General features: G+C 35.6%; 1 protein-coding gene across 4 annotated transcripts in view; it reads right to left on the reverse strand.

Annotated features, from left to right (window-relative positions):
- RPS6KA2 (ribosomal protein S6 kinase A2) overlaps positions 1-23,468 on the reverse strand; it is a 563,997-nt gene that overhangs the window by 85,726 nt on the left and 454,803 nt on the right. For all 4 annotated transcript variants that reach the window (XM_001371705.4, XM_007484888.3, XM_007484886.3 and 1 more), the window contains 2 exons: positions 20,049-20,119; positions 15,163-15,251 (listed from right to left, as the gene is read on the reverse strand). In XM_001371705.4, the coding sequence (XP_001371742.1) occupies positions 15,163-15,251; positions 20,049-20,119 (160 nt within the window). The remainder of the gene's footprint in view (positions 1-15,162; positions 15,252-20,048; positions 20,120-23,468) is intronic.

Here is a 23,468-nt window from a genome sequence, read left to right on the forward strand (position 1 = left end):
TATCTATTTACCTTTTTTCTTATTCCTTCATTTATCTATGTATTTGAACCCATATACTAATTTTGTATCAGTACTTTTATCTCTTATTTCATTATAAATTCTCCTACTTATAATTGTAACAGTCTGTAATTTAAAAGAAAAGATATGATCTTTTGTGTTCAGATGTAATACAAGGATGGGGATTATCTGAACATCTCAAATGAATCAATAAATCAAAGTTATGAAATAGGTTTGAACAAGATAGACATCTCCATTGACTCAATCAGCTGATTCTAAGTAGATGCAACAGGAAAATGGTTGAGATTGGTTGAAGAGACAGACAAACCCATTGGGGCATCTATACTCAGGTATTCAAATTCTAGCTGTCCATCAGGAGAAAGCAATTTATTTGACTACCTAAAATAATTTCCTGCCAAATTCCTGAAAGAAATATTTGATGGGTGGGAGGAGAAAAACCTTTGTCTCCCTCACCACTTCATCACTAGAAGGAAGACCTTGTGAATTTTGAAAAATTAGAAGATTTGGATTTCTCCCTCAAATCCTAGAATTACCCCTGGAATACTGGTGGCCTATGGCAGTGTTTCCATGAGGAGCAGAGGATGAACTATGTACTATGGAGCTCACTAGATACCAACAACATACCTAAGGGAACTTTGTGAACATTCCATGTAGGGAAGACAAAGATTTCCACCAAAATGTTTGCAGGAACTAAAAATTACCCTCTTTGCCATATGTGCTCTAAGTTTAAGCTTCCATTTACCTAGTCTCTGTATGGTCTTATGAGAGAGTGTGCCCCAGTTTGGAGGGATGTTTTGTGTAAAGTGTTTTCCTATACCACTTTTGTAAATACTTATTTATAAAAGCTAATCTGGTTTGGCTAGCTGATAGATATTGACTGAAGATCAATGTAGGAAGCACAGAAGGGGGAACTTAATGGGTGATAGAACTAGAACTCATCTCTCCTCATCCCTAGAACCTTAGGTTGTTTTTTTCTTTTTGCCTTTTTTTTTAGAAACCTATGATGGAAAAGTTATGGCTATCCTCTTGAGACCTTGCCTGCCATCATGATTGGGGGAGGGCTGGCTTAAGAGCATACTATGCAAGTTTCTCTTTGGATCTTATTGTAGCATATGACTAAACCTAATTTCTGACAAAAAGCTTTCCAGTTTTCCTAGCAGTATTAATCACTTAAGACTTCCCATCCCCAGTAATTTCTTTTCTCTTTAATTCTTTCTTAGGGATTCCAGCTCTGCTTATCTTCAAACAAATTAGTTTTTGATACTGGTCTTTGAATAGAGCTCCATAGCTACTCCTTTAACCACTGAGTGACAATTTAGGTGAATTTTTTAAAGGTAGCTTGTTTAGCTATAGTATTAACATGTTTAATCAGTGGCAATGAACAGAGTTCTGGGTTGAAAGGTGACATCAAACAGTGTGTATGAGCATGTAAGCATGTATACTTTTCTCAGGATGGATATATTATGTGATAATAATAAAATACTATCACCTCATTGAGGCAATCTTGGGTGACCCAAGTGGATATTATTACCTGAAATCTATCTACATCACACATAAGCCAGGGGGCAACAAATGACATTCTAGGAGAAAATTGACACAGAAAACAGTGCTTTTTACCTTATTTTTTGCCATCTGTATTTTCAGATTTTTATTTTTTTGGGGGGGGGCCAGGGGACTGGGATAATGTGCTGATTTTAAGATTCTAAGGATAGGAAGTAGATCTATTATTTAATTGATATAGGGAATGCCTGGATTAGGAAACTCCCTCTATAAATGCAGATTGATGCCTTCTTAGTAACTTCAAGTTTGAAAGCACTGTCTAAAGCACTGATAAGTCAACTAAATTTGTCCAGGGTTACACAGTTAGTATTCTTTAGAGGCAGGACTTGAATTCATTATTTCCACTTCAATCCTTTGTGCTATATTCTTTTCTTTAAAGTCATATTTTAAAGTAATAACATTAAAAACTGCCACATAACTATGATCATTAATTAGCCAGAATTCTACATTTTTTTCCATTTTTATCTTTTATTAAATGCCATGATAGTTCTTTGGGGAAATATTTAAATAAATTATTTCAGCAAATATGTCATAAAGTTTTAATTTCTATTGCCTTAATGATGCATATATGGCATTAAAAATTATTATATTATGGGATTCCCATGTACTGAGTAAGTTGTCTCTCAAAGTCTCTAGATAGTTAGTATCCAATGATAAAATATTCATCATCTCTTCATGTGTATGACTGGCTTTGCAAGGTGTTTTGTCCCTGTATTTGGAAACTTCTAAAGAAGATATTTTTATCTTTTGCAAACCAAATTTCTTTTCTTATTCTACCAATGTTGTGACTTTTCTTTTTATTAAATACCAAGTCTACTTAATATTGTGCTACCAATTTTATTTTGGGTGCATAATTTTAAGGTATCTGCTCTAATCAAAGTTATGAGAATGTTCACATGTGAAGTGGGAAATGAGCTTGATTATAGTTTTCCAATTTTTTTAGTCTTCTTTGATATCTATTCTTACTCTCATTTTTTTAAGAGCCATTTCTTGTCTTTATGGTTCTCAGGCACCATGTGTCATTTTACATTCCTTCATTTGTTCAGTGTGTATATTATAGTATACATATTATAATGTAATCTGCTCTGTGGGGCACTGAGAGATACAAATGTAGACAAGGTCTCGAGATCTTACTAGATCCTTAGCTTTACTTTGGGGGTAAGATGGCCTTTTTGGAAGCCACATTTCCTAATGTAAATCCTCTTAGGAGTCTTTGGTTTAAAACACTATTTCCAGGTCTTACCATGTATTAGAGGCTGCAAGGCTGTTCCTTACCAATTAGTCCAAAGCTGGATTCTAATTAACTATATGACTAGGGTTAATTTATGCTAGGTCAAGATATTTGGGGATTGGCATGGGCATTGTACTCCCTAAAACTCAAGCAAACTATTTTCAGGGAAATTCCTCTGCTCCCTTAGGCCGAACCCCAAACATCTGACTTGGGAGATTACCCTTCTTCCATTGCTCCCTTGAATTGAGATGGACTAAGAGATACCTCATTCACTCATCCTCCAAATCAGGAGAACCACCCCTATGCCCTCGGGCTAACGTCCCCTAACCCCTTGCTTCAGAGTCACATCCTCACTGCAGTAGAAGAATATAAAAACTCCAGAATGGAGGCCTTCTGGGAGCAACCCCCCAGGTTGTTCCACTCATGTCTTGCTGGCCAAAAATTCAACATTACTAATAAATGTCTCTCTTTACTTTTAAGCTAAGTTTTGGAGTCTTGCATTCTGGTGAAAGGTATCCTTCCAGAACCCTAGGGGTACACCTACACCCCACAGCAGTATCATTTATTTTAATCCAACACACAGATACACCAACACCCACCCTTCAGTCAATCATGGGAGTTGCACTCACACAGGTGCTCTCTGAATGACAATTTGACTGAATTATTTAAAGGGAGCTTGTTTAGCTGTAGCATTTTTTTTGTTTATCAGCTAATGTAACCTTTGCCTCAAGTTCTCCTGGGACATTTCCAATCTTCCAGGAGTGTCTCCTTAAGTGCTCCCGAGAAAAACTACAGCTGCTCATTAGCAATTAATGAAAGAGTTACTGGATTTTAATAAAAAGGTGCTAGAAAGTGGGTTTCTTTTGAATTTTTAATCATATGCCATTTGGAGGGGGAAAAAAGGTAAAAAAAAGGATGGATTTGTCATTCATTGTTGTGGTAGATACTGCCACTTAAATCCACTTAATGAGAAACTTGTAATTCTTTTTCTATTTTTTGTTCTTTAAAAAACAAATACGGAAATCAGGCCCCATTACTTCCTAGCTGTGTGCCCTTGGGTAAGTCACTTAACTGATTATCTAGCCCTTGCCACTCTTCTATCTTAGAACTGATACAAAGACAGAAGGTAAGGGTTTAAAATAAGTAAGATTTGAAAAAAACTAATAGAGGCATTTAAAAGAAAGGCACTCAGTTGGGCTGCCATGTAATCCCTTAGATATAGCAAGCACAGAAAATTCTTTGCAACAAATTTGTTACTTGTTTTCATATGATTATTTTGTTCACTTAGCCACCTCCTGGCCCTGTCTATGGTGTGACTGAGTCACAGTTTATATTTATTTTTAGATCCAGCTATTCCTTTATACAATATATCAATAGCTGTGAATACTTATGGGAGATATTTGCAGATAGAAAGAAAGAAGGAAGTATGGAAACAAGCAGTTATTAAAGTATCTTCTATGTTCTAGGCACTGTGTTAAGTTTTATAAACATTTCATTTGATCCTCATGACTACCCTGTGAGGTAGGTGCTATTATTATTCCCATTTTTCTGTTGAGGAAACCAAGACAGGCAGAGCTTAAATGAACTGACCAGAACCACACAGCTAGTAAGTGTGTGGGGCTATATTTGAACTCAGCTCTTCCTGATTCCAGAACCAGCACTCTATCTACTTTGCCACTTAGCTGCCTTTAGTAAGCCTTTGGTCCTTTGATTTCACCCTGGTTCAAATAAGGAGATAGCTTCTGCAAAGAACAAGTAGATTGTTACCTACTATGGTAGGAGATGTGAGATCAATCAATAGTCAGTCGTCAAACATTGATTAAGTATTTACTTTGTCCAGGAACTGTGCTAAGTGCAAGTTATTCAAAGAAAGGTAATCACAGTCCCTGCTGTAAAGTGCTTATTTTCAGTTTGGGGAGACAACATGCAAATAACTATGCCTATGAAGGATACAGATAACAAAAACAGAAGGTACTTTCAGAGGGAAGGCAATAGTAGTCAAGGGTGGAGTGTCCAGAGGCTTTTTGGAAAAGGCTTCTTGTAAAAAGTGGGATTTGGGTTGAGTTTTGGGGGGGCCTGGGGAGACAGGAAATGGAGGTAAGGTGGGAGAGAGGATTTCAAGCATGATGGATAAGCAGTGAGAAGTCATGGAGTCAGGATATAGTGTTGTTGCATTTAAGGGACAGCAAATAGATCAGTATAATATCTATACCAAGGAGTATGTGAAGGGAAGAGTAAAGGATAAGAAGACTATAAAAGTTAGAAGGGGTCAGGTTGTAAAAGGCCTTAAATGCCAGACAGAGCATTTTAGAGTATCTGAAAAACGTTACTATGGTTCATTGGGTAGGGGAAGAGGGGGTAGGGATTTGTGCAACATGGTCAGACCAACGCTTTAGGAAAAGTAACTTTGGAAGCGAAATGGAGGACTGATAAGAGCAGGGAGGGACTAGAGGCACAGACAAATTTGAAAGCTATTAAAACTGTCTAAGTGTGAGGGGATAAAGGTTTGCACCAAGGCTTGTATCCGTGTGAATGGAGAGAAGATGATATATATGAAAAGACTTTCAAAGGTAGACATATCAAAACCTGGCAGTGTATTGGTTAAATGTAGTAAGTGCCATATATAGGAGTCTAGGGTGATGCTGAGGTTGTGAGCCTGGGTGATGGGGTGGGGCGGTGGTGGTGGTGGTTTCTCAATAGTAATAGGAAATTTGAGAAGAGGAGTTTTGGAGGAAAAAAATAACAAATTCTATTTTGGACATATTGAGTTTGAGATGCCTTCAGGAGATCCAATCCAAGATGTCCAGATGGCCATTGTTATTAAGGGATTAGAGCTCAGGAAAGAAATTAGGACTGGATGTTTCAATCTGAGAATCATCCTCATAGAAGTGAAAATTAAACCCATGGCAATCATGAAATCATTGAGATAGTAGAGAGGGAGAAGTGATTACAGCTCAAGAAAGAGCTTTCAAGATACCCAAGGTTAGTGGACATGTTTCAGATGAAGATATAGCAAAGGAGATTACAAATGAGTAGTCTGACAGGTAAGAGGAGAATCAGGGGAGATCAGCATCACAAAAGGAGGAGGAAGAGGGTCTCAAAGAAGGGAGAAGGGTGATCAATTGTAAAACACTGCAGAAAATTGGTTAAGGAGGAGGATTTAGAAAAGACCACTAAATTTGGCATTTAAGAGATATTTGATAACTTTGGAGAGAGAGTTTCAACTGAAAGATGAAGCCAGAAGCCAGATTTCAGTTGCCTTCTGTAGTTCCTTAAATTCCACTATTTCCCCCCCCCCCCCCCCCCCCACTCTTAGAGGTTCTTCCCTTAGGCTCAGACTCTGCAACTCTTGGAGAGACAGAAAGAACAGTGGATTAGGGATTTTGGAGAGAGTTCTAATTCAGCTTTGCCACTACTAAAGATAGCTCATACATGTAGGAATTTATGGTCTCTGAAGCTGCATAAGCCCATAATCTCCTTTGATCCTTTTTTCTTCTCCTCACAGCAACCCTATAATTATTTTATAGGTGAAGAAACTGAAAAGTAGGGCAGCTAAATGATCCGAGCAAAGTCACAGGGCTAGTAAAGGAGGCCTTGAATTCGAGTTCCTTCGTTCCAAATCCGGAATTATTTTTCAGTGTTTTATAGCCACTTCTTGCCCTATTCTTTTTTGAAACCTCCTCAATTATCACAACTACTGAGTTCATTTAAAAAGAAACAGGGCCAAAATAAACACTAGCCATCCTTATAGATCATTTGTGTTGTACACAAGGTATAGATACTGACCCATGAATTAACCATTGTATCCAAGTAGCAAAGCAGGGAAAATATTAGCTTCAAGTGTACTCAATGTAGGATTTTTGAAATACCAATTAGCATATAATTGATTCACTACTTACACTGAATTCTGTATGCAAATCTCTTACCATCCTTTGCAAATTAGTACTTAAGTAGCCAGATTCTAGATACTCTAGGTATTTAAACATGAGAAAATTTCATTTCTTTAAAAGAAGTACAATTTAGCCAGCTGCTCTCAGTTTTTTAAAAAAAAAATTAGTGAGATTTTATTGTATTTAAATCTTCTGAATTCTCAGTGGAATAATCTGGTCAATTACAGAAATTTGTTTCTGCTTGCTTCTCTTATTTCCTTTGGGAATTTGTTAACCTCCAAAGCATTTGGCTACACATGTTTCATGATGTAAAGATGAACAAGAAGCTGTAGAGATTGCCTTCCCTTCACCCAGGCCCACTGAATTACTTCCTTTGCATTTGTCCTCCATATACAAACTCAATTTGCACTTCATACATTCCCTTGGGAGAATGTACAGTCATTTCAGTGTTTGAACATCAGCAATTTTTTAGGCTTGCTAAAATATCTGACCCACAAAATCATTGTTCCTATTAAGTAATAATGAGGGAAACTACCTTCAGAAGAGAAAGGATGTCAGAACCAACGTTAGTGAATGAGCCAGATGATTCTCAAACAACTGCACAGAAAGGTCAAGAGTGTAAGGATAGAAGAATTATATAAGGAAAAGAGTTTTTTTTTAAAAATCTGTTCCTTTTCTTCTGGTTCACTCATTTCTTTAGAGGAAGGTTTTCATCTTAAACTAAAGAGGGACAATAAAGAGAACAGAGTAGATTGATTTTTCTGAATAAAAAATGACAAACTGAAATGTTTTCTTCTACCATTAATTTGATAAGCAAAGCTGGCTCTGAATAGTTCATGTAAAAGGCTTCCTGGGAATGGCTGGATCAGGATGATTTGTTTTCTCTAGGAGATTACAGTTAAGAATTTTTCTTTCTTCCTTTTTTTTGGGGGGGGAGCAAGGGGCAAGGTTATATATCTTGTTCCCTTCTGATTGCCAAATTTCTAGCAAAACATGATCTTTAGTGTTCTGGTAGTCTACCCGCATACATTTCTGTCAGGAATGAGGATATTTACAATGCTAAGGTAAACAGGACCTTTCCCATTTTTCCTTCTCTTCCTTATAATTATCTCAGTGGAGGGGATGAATGCTTTAAGAGTATCTGTTTAATATCCTTCAAAATGGTTGGTCTTTCGTTACAGGAATAAAGGCTAGCTAATAATTGTCTATCATCATCTTCCTCTGCCTCCTACTTAACAACTCAACAGCAGAGAAAGTGATTTGTATCTATTTATCAGGAAGCAAAAAGGCCTGGCTAGAAAGCAAGGAAAAAAAATTTGTTTATTTATAATCCTAGATATGTTCCTATAGAAATCCACTCTATTATTCTTCCCAATCAAGAAATTGGTAGTAGTCTCTCGGTAACTGAGGATGACGATTGTCTAATCAAGAGATTACCATATAGCTAAATGAAAACAAGGGAATTTGAACTGTTTTAGGAGAGGAGACAAGAAAGGCAAGTATTGGTTCCATATTGCCTCAGTTTCCCCACTGTTTAGCAAAATGTCTGGCACATCATAAGTGGTTAATAAATACTGACTGACAGTTAATACATAGATTTTTCATTGTCTACAATCCCCCCCTTTTTTTTCATCCTATAGCTAATCAGCATTTATGGTGAAAAGGGGTTCAGTGCCTAGTAGGAATAGTAAGCTGAATAGGAAATCTTTTTTTTTTAAGATAACAAATGCAATAAAATAAGTTGGTAGGTGGCATAATGGATTGAGTGTTGGACCTGGAATAAGGAGGACTGATCTTTCTGAGTGCAAACTTGACCTCAGACTCTTACTAGTTTTGTGACCGTGGACAAGTTATTGAAATCTGTTTGCCTCAGTTTTCTCATCTTTAAAATGAGCTAGAGAAGGAAATGGCAAACTGCTTCGTTATCTTTGCCAAGAAAATCCTAAATGGTATAAGAAAGAATTGGGCATGACTGAAAACAACTAAACAACAATAGCAAAAGCAAATTTCACAGAGAAATTCATAAGGATAATCTCATTTTAAGAAAATGCAGAATATTTTTTTTCTGGGAATCAAATTACATAATGATTCTGTTGACTATCTCTACCAGAGAGAAAAAGAAATCTTTAATAATTCAATCTCATGCTTTCTAGACCATAGAATCACAGATTTCATGCTAGAAGTGACCTACTAATTTTATATATGAGGAAGTTGAGACTCAGCTATTACATAGGTAGTAATCAGCAAAGCTGGTATTTGGAACCCAAGTTTTCTGCCCCATGGGGTAGGGTGATAGCTGGGTACTGTAATGGATAGAGTTATGGACTCTGAGTCAGAAAGACTCATCTTCCTCAGCTCAAATCTGGTCTCAGACATTATCTGTGTAATCCTGGGCAAATCACTTAATCTTGTTTGCCTCAGTTTCCCTACCTATAAAATGAGCTGTAGAAGGAAATTGCAAACCACTCTAGTATTTTTGTCAAGAAAACTCCAAATGAGATTTTTGAAAAATTAGACATGATTGAAATGACTCAAGAATGTTAATTTCTGATCTAGAATTTAGCTTTTCATCTAGGTGATAATATTATATTAGCTTAAAGACTAACATATTTTATCTGTTTTCTTAAGGTATTTAAATTCTTAACTCTTTCCTTTTTAATTACAATATGAAAATTTTGCTGAAAGAGAAGTGAGCTCATGTGATAGCAAAAAGATAGCATAAGCCAGTAAGTCAAAAGATCCATAGAGTGAAATTTTGGTAGAATATCTGCAGGTTAGAGGAATATTTGCACAATGAACTCCACATTGATGATGAAAAAAAAATCAAACTTCATGACATTTCATTTTTCAAGCTCCCCAACTTAAATAAGGGCAAATAAAAGTGCTTTAGTCATCAGAAATACAAAAATAGCTTCTGGGAAATTTCACAGGCAGGATGAAGCAGTTGTTAGAGAAGTCCTTGAAGCATCATATTTCAATTCCTGACTGAAGCTGAGAAAAGCTGAACCCTGGGGTTTATAGGTTCAAAGACTGGAATAAAATTAAGCATGTAGCTTTGGTATATGCCTTTGAATCAAGGTTCTTTAAACCTGACCTTTTAACCTAAAGATGAAGTTTATGTCATCTTTGAAATCACAGTGATGGATTTAAAAATTCTTGTTAGACTGTGGAACATTTAGTTTGAATTCATTTAATAGAGTTATAAGAAATAAATCACATATACACTTGTCTCTATTCAAAATATGTCTGTGAATGTGTTTAAAGCACCAGTGCTTTCTTTCTCAGTCTATTTTTAGAAACTATTGTCAGCAGTTCCAAGTAGAAAATTCTACATCATTGAGTGAAGAGGCAAAGATGTCCCAACCAGATCAGAGAACAAATGTTGAGATCTGGTCTCATGTAGCCTCTAGGGTTAAATCCTATAGCTATTGTTCTGAGTTCTAAAAGTTCACAACCACAGAGACAGTATGGAGCCACTAGCTTAACTTCAGGATAGTTTATTGTCAGTGGAAAGATGGGAAGGGAAGTTGTACTCCAACTCTTTTGTTCAAGCCTTGGAAAAAGCTTCTGTTAATAGAAATAAAAGGAAAATCAAAATAAGAAAAATTAGAAAACATTTTCCTGAATCCTTGGAAATAGATTGATCAACTGTGAAAGAGGTATTGCAAAATACAGTCCATTCATTGGGATTTTGATCCCCCCAAATGGGTCATTCTGTTTATATCTTAAAATTTGTGTGTAATATATACATTATATGTTATATTGCTATATTACATTATGAAATATGTTCTAGATATATTTCATCTATTATGTTATAGGTAATCTATACATAGCAATCTATGAAATATGGATCTTAACTCTTCACTGCCTGAAGATGATATTTTTAATAATACATTTAATAATAATATTTATATAGCACTTAGCATGTGCTAGGCACTGTGCTAAGCACTTTACAATATTATTTCATTTGATCCTTTCAATAACCCTAGGAAATAATCTCCATTTTGTTGTTTTTCAGTGGTGACCAACTCTTCTTAACTCCATTTGGGTCTTTCTTGGCAAAGGTATTGAAGTATTTTTTTTCTTCTTCTCCATTTCATTTTACTGATGAGTAAACTAAGGCAAACAGAAATTAACTGACTTGTCCAGGATCACATAGTTCTTAGGTATGTGAGACCATATTTGAACTCAGGTCTTTCTGACTCCAGTTTAGAGCTCTATTCATTGTGCCATCTAGTTGTCCCTAATATAAAATGCTACTTTAATTTTTCATTATTTCCTCAAGGAAATTGGAACTTCTAATGACAAAGTTTCCAAATTTGTCAGGTTAATATGATTACAAAGTCTCCAGGGGTCTTTATTTTTAAAATTATATTGCCTTGCTTTTATATCAACTTTATTTCCAAATATTTCACCCCCAAAAGTTTTTTAAGATTAAAAAAAGAAAAATAGGAACAAATTCAGTAAAACTCACTAAGGTATTGACTGAGTTTCAAAATGCCGCACTTTTCCATGCTATAGTCCTCCAATCATATGGTTGACTCTTTTATTTTCTTGCCCACAAGAAACAGCAGAGATGAGATTCAAACTCAAGTCCTTCTTATTCAAAAACAGACCCTTCCTATTGAATCACTACTTTTTAAAAAATAAATTCTAAGTATATTGTAAGGTAAAAGAGTGATGTTCTAGGCATTTGGGGTTAGGTGACTTGCCTAGGATCATATATCTAGGAAGTATCTGAGGCCAAATTTGAACCCAGGCCTGATGATGCTGAGCCACTTCACTAAGTCAGTATTTCTAATAACCATAGTAAGCAACAGACAGATAACACAGCAGCTGTTATGGTGAATAGTAAATAGAAAGACTTTGAATCCAGCAGACTTGAATTTAAATTTAATTTTAATTAAATTTATTTAAGGAACACAATTCATAGATCTAGAGCTCAGAAGGATACCTAGGAGCCATCTAGTTCAACTCCATTTTAGAGATGAGGAAACTGAGGTCCAGAGAGATCTTATGATTTATTCAAGTTCACATCAGGATAGGATTTGAACCTAGCCTGATGCCAGTCAATGCACTGTAGTACATAACAATATAATTGGCAAGGAACTTTTTAAACTCTCTATTGCTCAGTTTCCTCATCTGTAAAATGAGCTGGAGAAAGAAATGGCAGACCACTCCCATATTTGCAAAGAAAAATGCCAAATGGCATCATGAAGGGTCAGATACAATTAAAAGTAATTGAACAAAAATAGGGATAATTTTTGGGCTATTTACATCATAAGGTTGTTGTGAAGATAAATGAAATAATATATAAAAACATTTTGTCAACCATATATTGTTAAATAAGTATCAGCTCTTGAAAATGGGAATCAATGTATCATAGTGGGCTTTAAGCCAGAGAAGACTGGAGTTTGAATCCTACCTCTGTTACTTATTAGTTGATCACAAGAAAGCCACTTAACCTTTATGATTTTAGGTTTTCCCATTTGTAAATTGGGAGAAATAGCAGGTAAGTGTACCAAAAACCAATCTAGGCAATTTCCAGGAATAGGAAATTCCCATTCACAATGTATATGGTTGACAAAATTTTTTACACACATCATTTCAATTTGAACCTCACAATAACTTTATGATATAAACAACACCATCTCTACAACATAGAGCCTCAGAGAGTTACTTAGAGCCTTAGGGGTGGGATGGAGGGGGTTAACTTAGGATCATAAGCTAGTTTGTGTCAGAGGCAGGACTGGAACTTGGAGGCCAGTTCTCTGTCCACACTATACTAGGTTACTTTTCTATTTGAGAAGTTTTGTAATCCTTAAAGCATAAAACCAATGCCAGCTATTATTATTCCTTACTGCCTTTGTTTTACCACCCTCCCATGTCTTGCCTCCCCTTAACAATAGAACACTGGAAAATCCATATATTTCTGGAAATAGATGGGAAAAAGAAGAGAAGACTTAGATGATACTTAGCTAAAAGAATGCAAATTTTTCTTAAGGACTTTGAAGCAGGGAGTAGCCTTGAGTTTTTAGAAGAATCAAGTACTTGAAGTACTAACTCTTAGTGTTTATAAAATTCTATGTTTTGTGTTTTTTTAAATTTTATTTTTAAATTAAAAGCATCCTGTCAAAGCACAAAAGTAGAAAAACAAACATTCAAGCCTTTCCAAAGCTTGACTGAAAGGCCAGCATTATACTTCTCAAGTTACAAATAGATAATTCACGGCTTTGAAAGTTTGGCCAAGATTGTACTTTGAGAAAGGGAAAATGTATAAGAATTGAAGTCAGGATACTCCATACATACACAATCAAATTCTTTTTTTTCTCTTTAAAATTCAGTTATTTAAGGAATGAGAGGAAATGAAGGTTAATCCTTAAATGGATAAGGTATCAGCAGAAGTTCTGATATCCCTGAAAAATCCAATGTGCAAATAGTAAAATAATGAACAAAAGTCTCACAGGGGTGTTATGAGTACCAAATGTGAAGAATCCTTTAGAAAGTATAAAGTATTGCACAAATATAAAGTGTTAACATTAAATATTAATACTTCCTGGTCTTTCAAATGCTAGGAAAGTGTGGTGCAGTGCTTATACATGGTCTTTCTATTGGCTAGTTCCTTTGGGGACTGCAGTGACACTCTCCACCCCCACCCCACATGATGCAAGTTGCTATGCATGTATGCATTTCTACAGGTAGAACTAAGTTTAAATGACACTGTGAAGGCCCTGTGAAGGACTGGCTCCATTTTTCACTTGAAGTACATTAAAATCACTAGGTCTAGATGGAACTTGGACTTCTGATAATCTTTATAGCCTATATTTCTCTCTTTTTTAAAGCAGAAGAAAGTGGATTTAGAAAGGAATAGAATTAAAGAGCCTCAAGTTTGTTTTATAGCAATTAAATTATATGGAAAAAATAGAATTTAGAGCTAGAAGGAATCTTAAGTAGAGACAGTTTAATCTCAGTAGTGAATAATTACAAATTAGAGGGAGAGAAATATCTAAAGAAAGACAGGCATTCAGATTAGCTTCAAAACAAAATTAGTTAGCACTTGATATCTTCAGTGTTTTAAAGGAATTATCAGGCAGCAATTCCCTTAAGGAAAGATGCCTTCTTTGCTATGTAAAATGCTTAGTCTAAGTAACATGCCTGGTATTTGTGTTTGAAGGGCATAAATGAATATTAATACTTGAACAAACAATAAAATGAAGTAGTTGAATAATTAGTGGATTAATAGTGGTAGTCTTTTATATGAAGTCTGGATATGTGCACACATATTCAGTTGCATGTATATAAATTCACACATACATGTATATATGGACACAAGTGTAGACCAAAATATATAGACTGATAAAGAAGCTTAATTGAAGATACTGAATTAAGATAGAAAATGATTATTAATTTCAATTGACTAATATACTTCTTAGAATTCATTTACATCTTTACATCTTTTAAACACACACACACATACCTTTAATATATACCTCTACCTTTGTTGAGAAGCATCATGCTTTAGTAGATAAAGAGAAGACCTTAAAAGTCAGAAAGAACTGATTTCAAGTAATACCTCTTCAGTGAACTACCTGTGTGAGCCTGGGCAAGTCATCTAACCTCTGCTAAGTCATCAAACTCTCTGGGTCTAAAAATGGCAGGATTCTCATAGATTTGTACTGACAAAGGGTATATTTCCTTATAGGAGGAGTTCCCCAACCTGGCAAATTACAGATCTGCACTAAAATAAATTTAAAAAGGAAAACTCCACCCTTTGGAGAGGAAGAAAGCATCTTTTTCAATGTCAATTATGTTCAGCAAAAATACATAAGAATAGGGAAATTCAGCTCAGTCTTGCCTGTGAGACAGTTTTACTTCTACCACTCAAGGAATGTTGTTGTTTTTAAATCAAATTCTTAACACTCAATTCTTGTTCTCTTGAACTACTGTTCCACATGCCCATGTTTGGAGCTGCTTTCAAAATCCAGATTGTCTTTAGGTGCTGTGACCAAGAGGGCTGTATGAACCTCAAAGCAAAGGGTGGGGATTCCCCTGTTAAAGGCAATGTGGTCCATTGACGACCCAATACTTGCTATTATTTTGGAGACAGTTACTATGCTGCACCATGAAGGATCCTCTCTGATGATGTCCATTTAGGTCAATTGCTTAGCATATTAATGATTTAAAAAGGAAATGAAGAGTAGGCAAGACTCATTGGTGATCTGCTTTAGATTGGCCACTTTCAGTTCTTAGAGATAGATCCTGGGCATAGCTTATCTCTTGAGGCCATGTTGTATGCATCAGCTTCTGTGCTCTTCCTGGGAAACTCTTTTCATATGGTGGAATTCTCAATCTCTGTAAGAATGGCACTAGATAACAGTTGGGGGACAGAAGGGTAAATAGCCACATCTACATTATCATTCAGAATTGCATGGGAACACAGAAACAGTACACATTCATCCATACCTAGTCTGTTGGAGGGGTTTCTTTTGAAGAGTGCTCGCAGCAAACTCTGGGCTTCAATGCTTAGGAACTGAGGCATCCCTAGCTTAGCTCTGAAAAATATAAGAATGTTTTGTTATAAGATAAATTTGTAAAACAGAGGAAGAGAGACCCTTCTGAAGATTTTCTGGAATACTGAGTCATCAGTGATGGTATATCTAGAGCCCAAAGACATAGAACCCCCTTTGTAGCAGCAAAGAACATATAGGTGGCATTAAGCATTAGAAATCCTTCTGCAATTTTTCCACTCAAATATATGGAGACTTGTGACTGAAGGTTAGGCCTGGTTTTATACCAGCTGTCTCCAAATTCTTAGTATAGCTTTAAGCTTTAGTGACACCCTAAATTTCTAGCAGGCCATGGGACTTACTACAATTGGACAGCTAGAGGGTACATTAAGACGGAACATTGGATTTGGGTTTAGGAAGACCTGAATTCAAATCTAGCCTTACTTGCTAGCAGTTTGACCCTGGGGAAAATTACTTAATTATTTGCCTCATTTTCTTCATATGTTAAATGAATTATAGAAGGAAATGGCAAACCATTCCAAGAAAACTCCAAATGTGATCATGAAAAGTTAGACAGGACTGAAAGGATTGAATGACAAAAACTCTTCAAATGAAGTCTCCTAGTTCAGTCAGCAAGAGTAAAATAACTTCAACTAAAGCTTCAAGAGCATAATAATAATAACTTACATTTCTATAGCATTTTAAGGTTTGCTAAGTGCCTTAAATATATTATCTTACTTATGCCTTACAACTTACGAGGCAGGAAATATTGTTACCCCTATTTTACAGACGAGGAAACTAAAGCTAAGAGGTTAATTGTCACATAGCTAGAAAATATCTGAGGTAGGATTCAAATTCAGGTCTTCCTGAGTGTCAGTCTAGTACTCTATTCACTGAACCACCTGGCTGTCAAAAGAAACCATTGACAAAGTTGAATTTTCCATGTTGGCTCAGCTAGGTGAGTCATGTTGGAGGGAGAACTTTTGAACTTTCTTATTTTAATGCTAGAATACCAGTCTGTTGTAACACAAATTCTCCAAATAAGGAGCAATGCTTTTAGAGAAGGAGCTGAAAAATAGGAGGAACTGGAGAAGGAAGAGGGAGGAGGAAAAAGAAAGAAAAGAAGTGGGGGTAGAAGAGGAAAAGAGGAGAATGAGAAGAGGAAGACATGGAGAAGAAAAGAGGAGGAGGCAGAGGAGACTAAATAAGAGGAAAAGAACAAGAAGAATAAGGAAGAGGAAGGGAGAAGAGGGGAAAAGGAGGCAGGGATGGGGTAGAGGAGGAGGAGAAAAAGCCATCTCATTTTTGGCAAGATAGAATCTTTCTATGATGAACAGCTAAAGACTAAATTTTAGACTTTTCTTTCAGAGAGCACTATTTCTAATCTTTTTCTTGAAAAAGACATACTATTTATTACTTGAGTTTGGCTCATCTCAGTAAGAAGGAAATAATTCACCAAAAAGCTTTTTATGTGCCTGTATTGTTTCAGGCACTATGCTAGGCTTTGGGGATATGAAGACAGAGAATCAAATATCTCTAAACACTAGGAACTGATGCTTTTAAGTCACCACTCTAAATAAATTAGGGAGTGGTGTGCTCTATTTGAAAGCACAGATACATAAATATTCATATTTTTAATAGATGAAAATTAGCAGGGAGTGTTGGTAGGTGGTGGCAACAAAATTATTTGTTTCCCAAAAGGATTCACAAGAGGATTCCTTTAAATTTCTTCCTTCTTTTAATTTATATTTATTTTATTAAAAATTTCTTAATTTTATTTTTTCTATATTGTTCATTTTTGTAAATAATCTTGTAAAACCAAAACCCCAAAACATAAACCCAAGTAAACAATTGGAAAATCATATGCTTTCTTCTGTATTCTTGCTCCAACAGTTCTTTTTCTGGAGGTGGAGAGCATTCTTTGTCCCAAGTCTCTTAGCATTGTTTTGGATCTTTGTATTGCTGAGAGTAGCTGTCTATCACAGTTGATCATTCCACAGTATTGCTATTTCTGTGTGCATTCCATCCTTCATTTGAAATAGGATTTAATTAACAAAAATTTCAGCTTATGTTCCACTTTTCAGGAAGCTCTCTGTTCTACAAAATGGCAAGTGTATGCACCATCAGCAAGGCTGGGGGTGGAAGCTGGCTAAACTGACTAACTCTTGGATTCTTCTGCTGGTTGTAATTTCATTCTCTTAATTGTGAGTTTGTAGAAGCTATCTAGAGGCCGTCTTCCTCTCTTTCATTTTCTCATGTCTATCCTACCCCTTTCCCTTTTGGCTTTTCCATTTCCTGAAACTTATAGGGAAATGAAGATATGGTCAGAGTGTAGATACATGACCATGTTGAGATTTCTTTATCCTCATCACAAGCCCTGGCCCCAAGGATAAAAAAAATCCTTGAGAGTAAATTTGATAATGAACCGAACTAAGTTATTATAATTACTTTTTTGCCAAGAACAATTTGCAAACTAAGGGTGAAAAATGTAATCAAGAATTTCCAATGAATGAACTGGGAAATGGTAAGGAGACTCAGCCAACAGATGCCTTTATCTGATTATAATGTTTAGATGAGGTGGCATATTAACTATAAAGGCAGACAGGCTTCTCTAACATTTATTAATTAGGATAGTCCAGGTAGAAATAGGGTGAGCTTTCCACAATCACCTCATCATATTCTAGGAAAGTTATTTAGGAAGAAGGAATTTATTCTTTGCCTTAGTGTTTACCTTTTCAGTGAAGGCTGCATATATCATTAGAGTGAAAGCTAGGGCCAGAACTGGCTTAATCCAAACTGTTTAGTAGGAAAAGTCATTTTGGGGACTCCCTTGATGCTCTTTTCAGTAATCTTACTCTCTCAAACGCTTTGTATTCTCATGCTGTCTTTGGCTCCATCACTTAGGGAAGAAAGCGATCTGGTCAAAGTATCAGTGCATGTGTTATGTGTGTGTAAAGGTAATTTGAGGCAGTGGATAGAGAGTTGAACTTGGAGGCAGGAAGACCCAAGTTCACATCTTACCTCTGGCACATTTTAGCTGTGTGACCCTGGGCAAGTCATTTGTTTCCAGGAAACTCTCTAAGATTATTAAATGCTGATCTGCCTAACTGGAAGAAGTTTCCATTGGTATAGAGCCATGCTGGCGAAGCCATGACACAGAGAGGGTGCACAGAGAGGGCTGCTCCATTCCCCTTCTCCATAGTGCTTGAGGACATTTTTTGCATGCTCAGCCCCTCTGTCCAGTCTCTTGATGCAAGCACTTTCTCCCTCCACTGTCTAGAGTAATGTGGGGGGCTCATAGGCAACTTGAAGTTGCACTTTGGGCACATGATCTTGAAAACATTTGCCAATGCTGTTATAGAATTCCCTAAATGGTTGAAACCACAGATTCTGACAAAAATAAACAGCAAAAAAGTATGGGCTATCTCCTGAGGTTATTTACATTTTAGGAGACTATAAGAAAGGGCAGCAACTTAAGTAATTAATATTTAATATTGGTAATTTTTTTAATACTAAGGCAATTGAATGAGGATATATTTTGGGACATCTGTATGGTGCCTCTGAAATTGCTTTGAATTTACCTTGAGTACTACTTGAGAATACCTAGAGCTTTAGGCAAAAAACACAATAATGCCTCAGAGCAGGGGTTCTTAACTTGGGAACTGTAAACTTAAATATATATTTAAGTTTATTATCCCCAGGTAAAGTACCTTATAAACCTTAAATGCTAAATAAAATGCTAATTGTTATTGGAACTATTATTATTTCTAATGTATAATTCTAATATGTATTCTAATAAAATATTGAAATGTACTGATTATATATATTATAATTATATAGATAAAACACAAATACATTTTATCAATTATTTATTATATCAATTGTATTGGTAATATATTATCAATTATATCAAATATAATTTTATCAATTATATATTATTTTATCTATTATATTTTATCAATTATCAATTATATATAAACACTGCATTTCAATATAATTGATATCCTTTGTAAAGTATTTTATTTTATGTGTTTAAAATTTCATTTTAAGGAGGAGTTTGTAATTTTCACCAGACTGCCAAAGGGGCCTGATGGACCACAAAAAATTAAGAACTCTTAATATAGAAATTAGACCACATCTGAAGAGTCCCAGGAAAGTAAATCCAGACTAGAGATTGCCTGGCTGGCAAAAAAACAGTCCCAGGATACAGGTTTATTCCCAGAGATATCCTTGGATTGTATCTGAGATGTACCTGGGTAAAACTATAGATATAAGCACTCAGAGTCAACTTAAACTATGCACAAACAACCAGCTCTTCTTCTGGATTAGTAGATGAAATCAACTTCAGATGCAGAGCAGATCTTTGCAAGGAAGAGAGAGGCATGTGTGAGGAAACTGATAGGACAGTCTACCTCTAAAATCTCAGTACACTAGAGAAAGAAGTGGTATGAGGAAAAGAAAGAAGAAATTAAACTCCATTTTAGACATTGCTTCAAGAGTCTTGACCAATCAAAACTGATTGTTTTCACTTTACTATAGAGAAAAGTTTCTGAATTACCTGGAATAAAGAGGGGGATGAATTTAGGTCTATGGACCCCTTCTCAGTTCAATATTTTTAAATGCATAAAATAAAATCCATAGTATTATTAGAAAATAAATTATACTGAAATATAATTATGGAAAAATTTTAAAAGTTTACAGATCTCCTATTAAGAACCTCTACCAAATCAAGAACCTTTGGTGTTGCCTGGCTTATCTGATTCTTCTTATAAACTTTTCCTGCTCCTAGCAATGGGCCCTAATAATGAGAATTATGCTCAAATGATAAATTTTGTTACTTACTTGAGGATGAGGGCCATGGTCTCCTTTCTGTCCTTTCCTTGGAATGGTAGTGATCCTGTTAGCATTTCAAACTGCAGAACAACAAATAAGATAATGAATACCATGGCCACATGCTCACGAAATCTAGGAAAATAAACCCAATGACCAAGCAGCAGAAAACACAAATTGTAGATACTTTAAAAATCACCTCCTTCAAAAGCAAGTACTTTGGAGAATATAATGAAATTATAAAGAATATAATGAAATCAACTATTCTTACTATATTTAGGCATTGATTTTAAAGTTAAAAATAATTTTCTTATTAAATTTTACAACAGCATTATGAGGTATATATTATATTATCATCATCCACATTTTACTTATGGGGAAACTAAGGCTCAGAGAAGGTAACTAATTTGTTCTAGTAAGTAATAAGAGGGATTCAAACCCATATCTTTTGCTTGTAAACCCAAGACTCTTCCTAACACAGGAATAAGTGTTACCACATATATTAGACAGATTTATGTGCTCTAAGTAGTAACTGGGATTCAAACTCCAATTTTTTATTGTAAATCTAAGATGCCTCCTAACTCACCATGAGTATAAGAGATGCCAAATACATTGAACAGATTTATATGCTGTAGGGAGATATAGACCTGAAATGGAAACAGAAAATCATAATACATGTGCTTTTACCACTCCAGGTAGTGAAAAATAATAAACGGATAGCTACTCCGCTGAAATCTAATGAAAAGCAAATTTTGAGTCTTGACATTTTCCAAACAATAAATTTCTTTCAAGTACTCATTTTCCTTAGCCCACAAAGCTTTAAATTAGGTATAAGCTGGCAGTAGTCTAGCATTTATATGGTCTTATCAGAGCAGCACTAACATCTGGCTACTTCTGATTGACACAGCTAAAGCTTCTATTCACCTTGCCCTCTCCTCCCGTCCTCTCCTCCAAAAAAGACCAGCCCTTGATACGATCCCGACTCTTAATTGAAATGAGCTAAATAGTATTCTCCCTGTGGCTCTTGGGTAGTTTGGGTTACAAGGAAGGACAGTCATGGAGCAGATGTTTGTGTGATCTTGTTAAATTTGTACCACGCTTGATTGCTTAGGCTAACTTGGTGGCATATTTCTCAATCTCATTTTTATTGCCACCCTGTTGAAATTCAGGCCCCACTTTTGAAAAGCTATTTTCAGTTCTCTGCCTGTTTGGATGATTGGAGACAGCTCCACAATAATAAAATGTTCTGTCCTTTGCATACAAGGATGGCAATCATAAGAGCTGACATTTACATAGGGCTTTAAAATTTGCTAAGTGTTTTACATACAGTGTCCCATTTCAGCTTCCAAACAGTGCTCTGAGGTAGGTATTACAGGTGGTTTCCTTCAAAGCTCAGGTCAAGCTCCATCTATTTCATGAGGTCTTTTCTGATGATTCCCAGCTGCTAGAGCCTCCTCCTCCTTCATTATGTATTATCTATTCTGTATGTGGGGAGATCTATCTTATCTATCTACAGATATATGTGTGGGTGTGTCTTTCTAAATATTCATCTATCTACCTATCTACCTATCTACCTACCTACCTATCTATCTATCTATCTATCTATCTATCTATCTATCTATCTATCTATCTATCTATCTATCTATCTATCTATCTATCTATCTATCTATCTATCTATCTATCTATCTTTACCTTTACCTATCTGTCTTTCTGGCTGTGTATGTATGTATGAATATATCTGTCTTTCTATCTCTGTCTGTCTATCTATCTGTCTGTCTGTCTGTCTGTCTATCTATCTATCATCTTTATCTACCTCTACCTATCTTTCTGTCTATCTGTGTATGTATGTATGTATGTATATATCTGTCTTTCTGACATCTGTCTTTCTGTGTCTGTCTGTCTATCTATCTATCTGTCTGTCTGTCTATCTATCAATCTATCTATCTATCTACCAATCTATCTACCTCTCTACCTGCATATCTTTCTGTCTGATTGTCTATCTGTATATGTATGTATATATCTGTTTTTCTGACATCTGTCTTTTTGTCTCTGTTTATGTCTGTCTATCTATCTATCTATCTATCTATCTATCTATCTATCTATCTATCTATCATCTTTATCTACCTCTACCTATCTATCTTTCTTTCTGTCTATCTGTGTATGTATGTATGTATATATCTGTTTTTCTGACATCTGTCTTTCTGTCTCTGTTTATCTGTCTATCTATCTATAATTATCTATCTATCTATCTATCATTATCTATCTATCTATCTATCATCTTTATCTACCTCTACCTATCTTTCTGTCTTTCTGTCTATCTGTGTATGTATGTATGTATGTATGTATATATCTGTCTTTCTGACATCTATCTTTCTGTCTCTGTCTGTTTATCTGTCTGTCTATCTGTCTATCTATTCATCTGTCTATCTGTGTATGTATGTATCTGTCTGACTGTCTGCCTATGTCTGTCTATCTATCTAACTACCTGCCTATCAATCTGCCTATGTCAGCCTATTTGTCTATCTGTCTCTTAGAGAGTAGTCTCTGGAGCACTAATAGTTTAAGTAACTTGTGCAGGGTCACATAGCATGTGTATGTCAGAGGCAGGACTTAAATCTAGGTCTCCCTGATGTTGAAATTACAAAATTGTTCTCTCTCTCTCTTTCTCTCTCTCCATCAATTCATCTGTGTTATCTTATCTATATATTTATTTACCTATCTATCTTGAGAGAGGGAAGAATAGATAGATAGATATCTACACATAGGGGAAAACATAGACAGATAGTGCTTGGCATACAGAAAATACTTAAAATGTTTTATCTATTAAAATAAGGAAGTCAAAATTAGTTATGATGCACAATAAAAAATGTGGGGAAAGAAGGGATTATCTTAGAAACAAGGCACCAGGGGAGGAAGGTGTAGTCTCTGCTGTACTGGGACCTGGATAGACCACATCTGCATGGCTTCTACATTTTGGAAAGGTGACTAACAATCTTCCTTTAGGATAAGTCAAACAGGACTGGAAAAACCTGGAGCCCATGGTACTTAAGGACATACTGAAGTATTGGGAATGTTATCCAGAGAGGAAAGACCTAGGAAGGGCAAGAGAGTGTTGATCAGTTATTTGAAGGGTGTTCATAAGGTAGAGGAATCAAATTTTACTTTTGGCTTGGACCTAGAAAGCAGAATTAGAAACTAAAAACAATAGGTAGAGATTACAGGAAGACAGATTTTGACTTGATAAAATCAATACTGTGTACTGGTTCCAAGGGAGGAGAGGCAAAGGGCTAGACAATAGGAATTATATGACTTGCCCAGGGTCAAACAGCTAGGAAGTATTTGAACCCAAGACTACTGAAGTCACTTTGCTGCCACCTCAATTATTCTTTAAACAATATTTCTCTATACAACATTCTCTTGGTTCTATTCATT

This window comes from Monodelphis domestica, chromosome 2, assembly GCF_027887165.1.
Source record: "Monodelphis domestica isolate mMonDom1 chromosome 2, mMonDom1.pri, whole genome shotgun sequence".
Lineage (NCBI taxonomy): Eukaryota > Metazoa > Chordata > Mammalia > Didelphimorphia > Didelphidae > Monodelphis > Monodelphis domestica.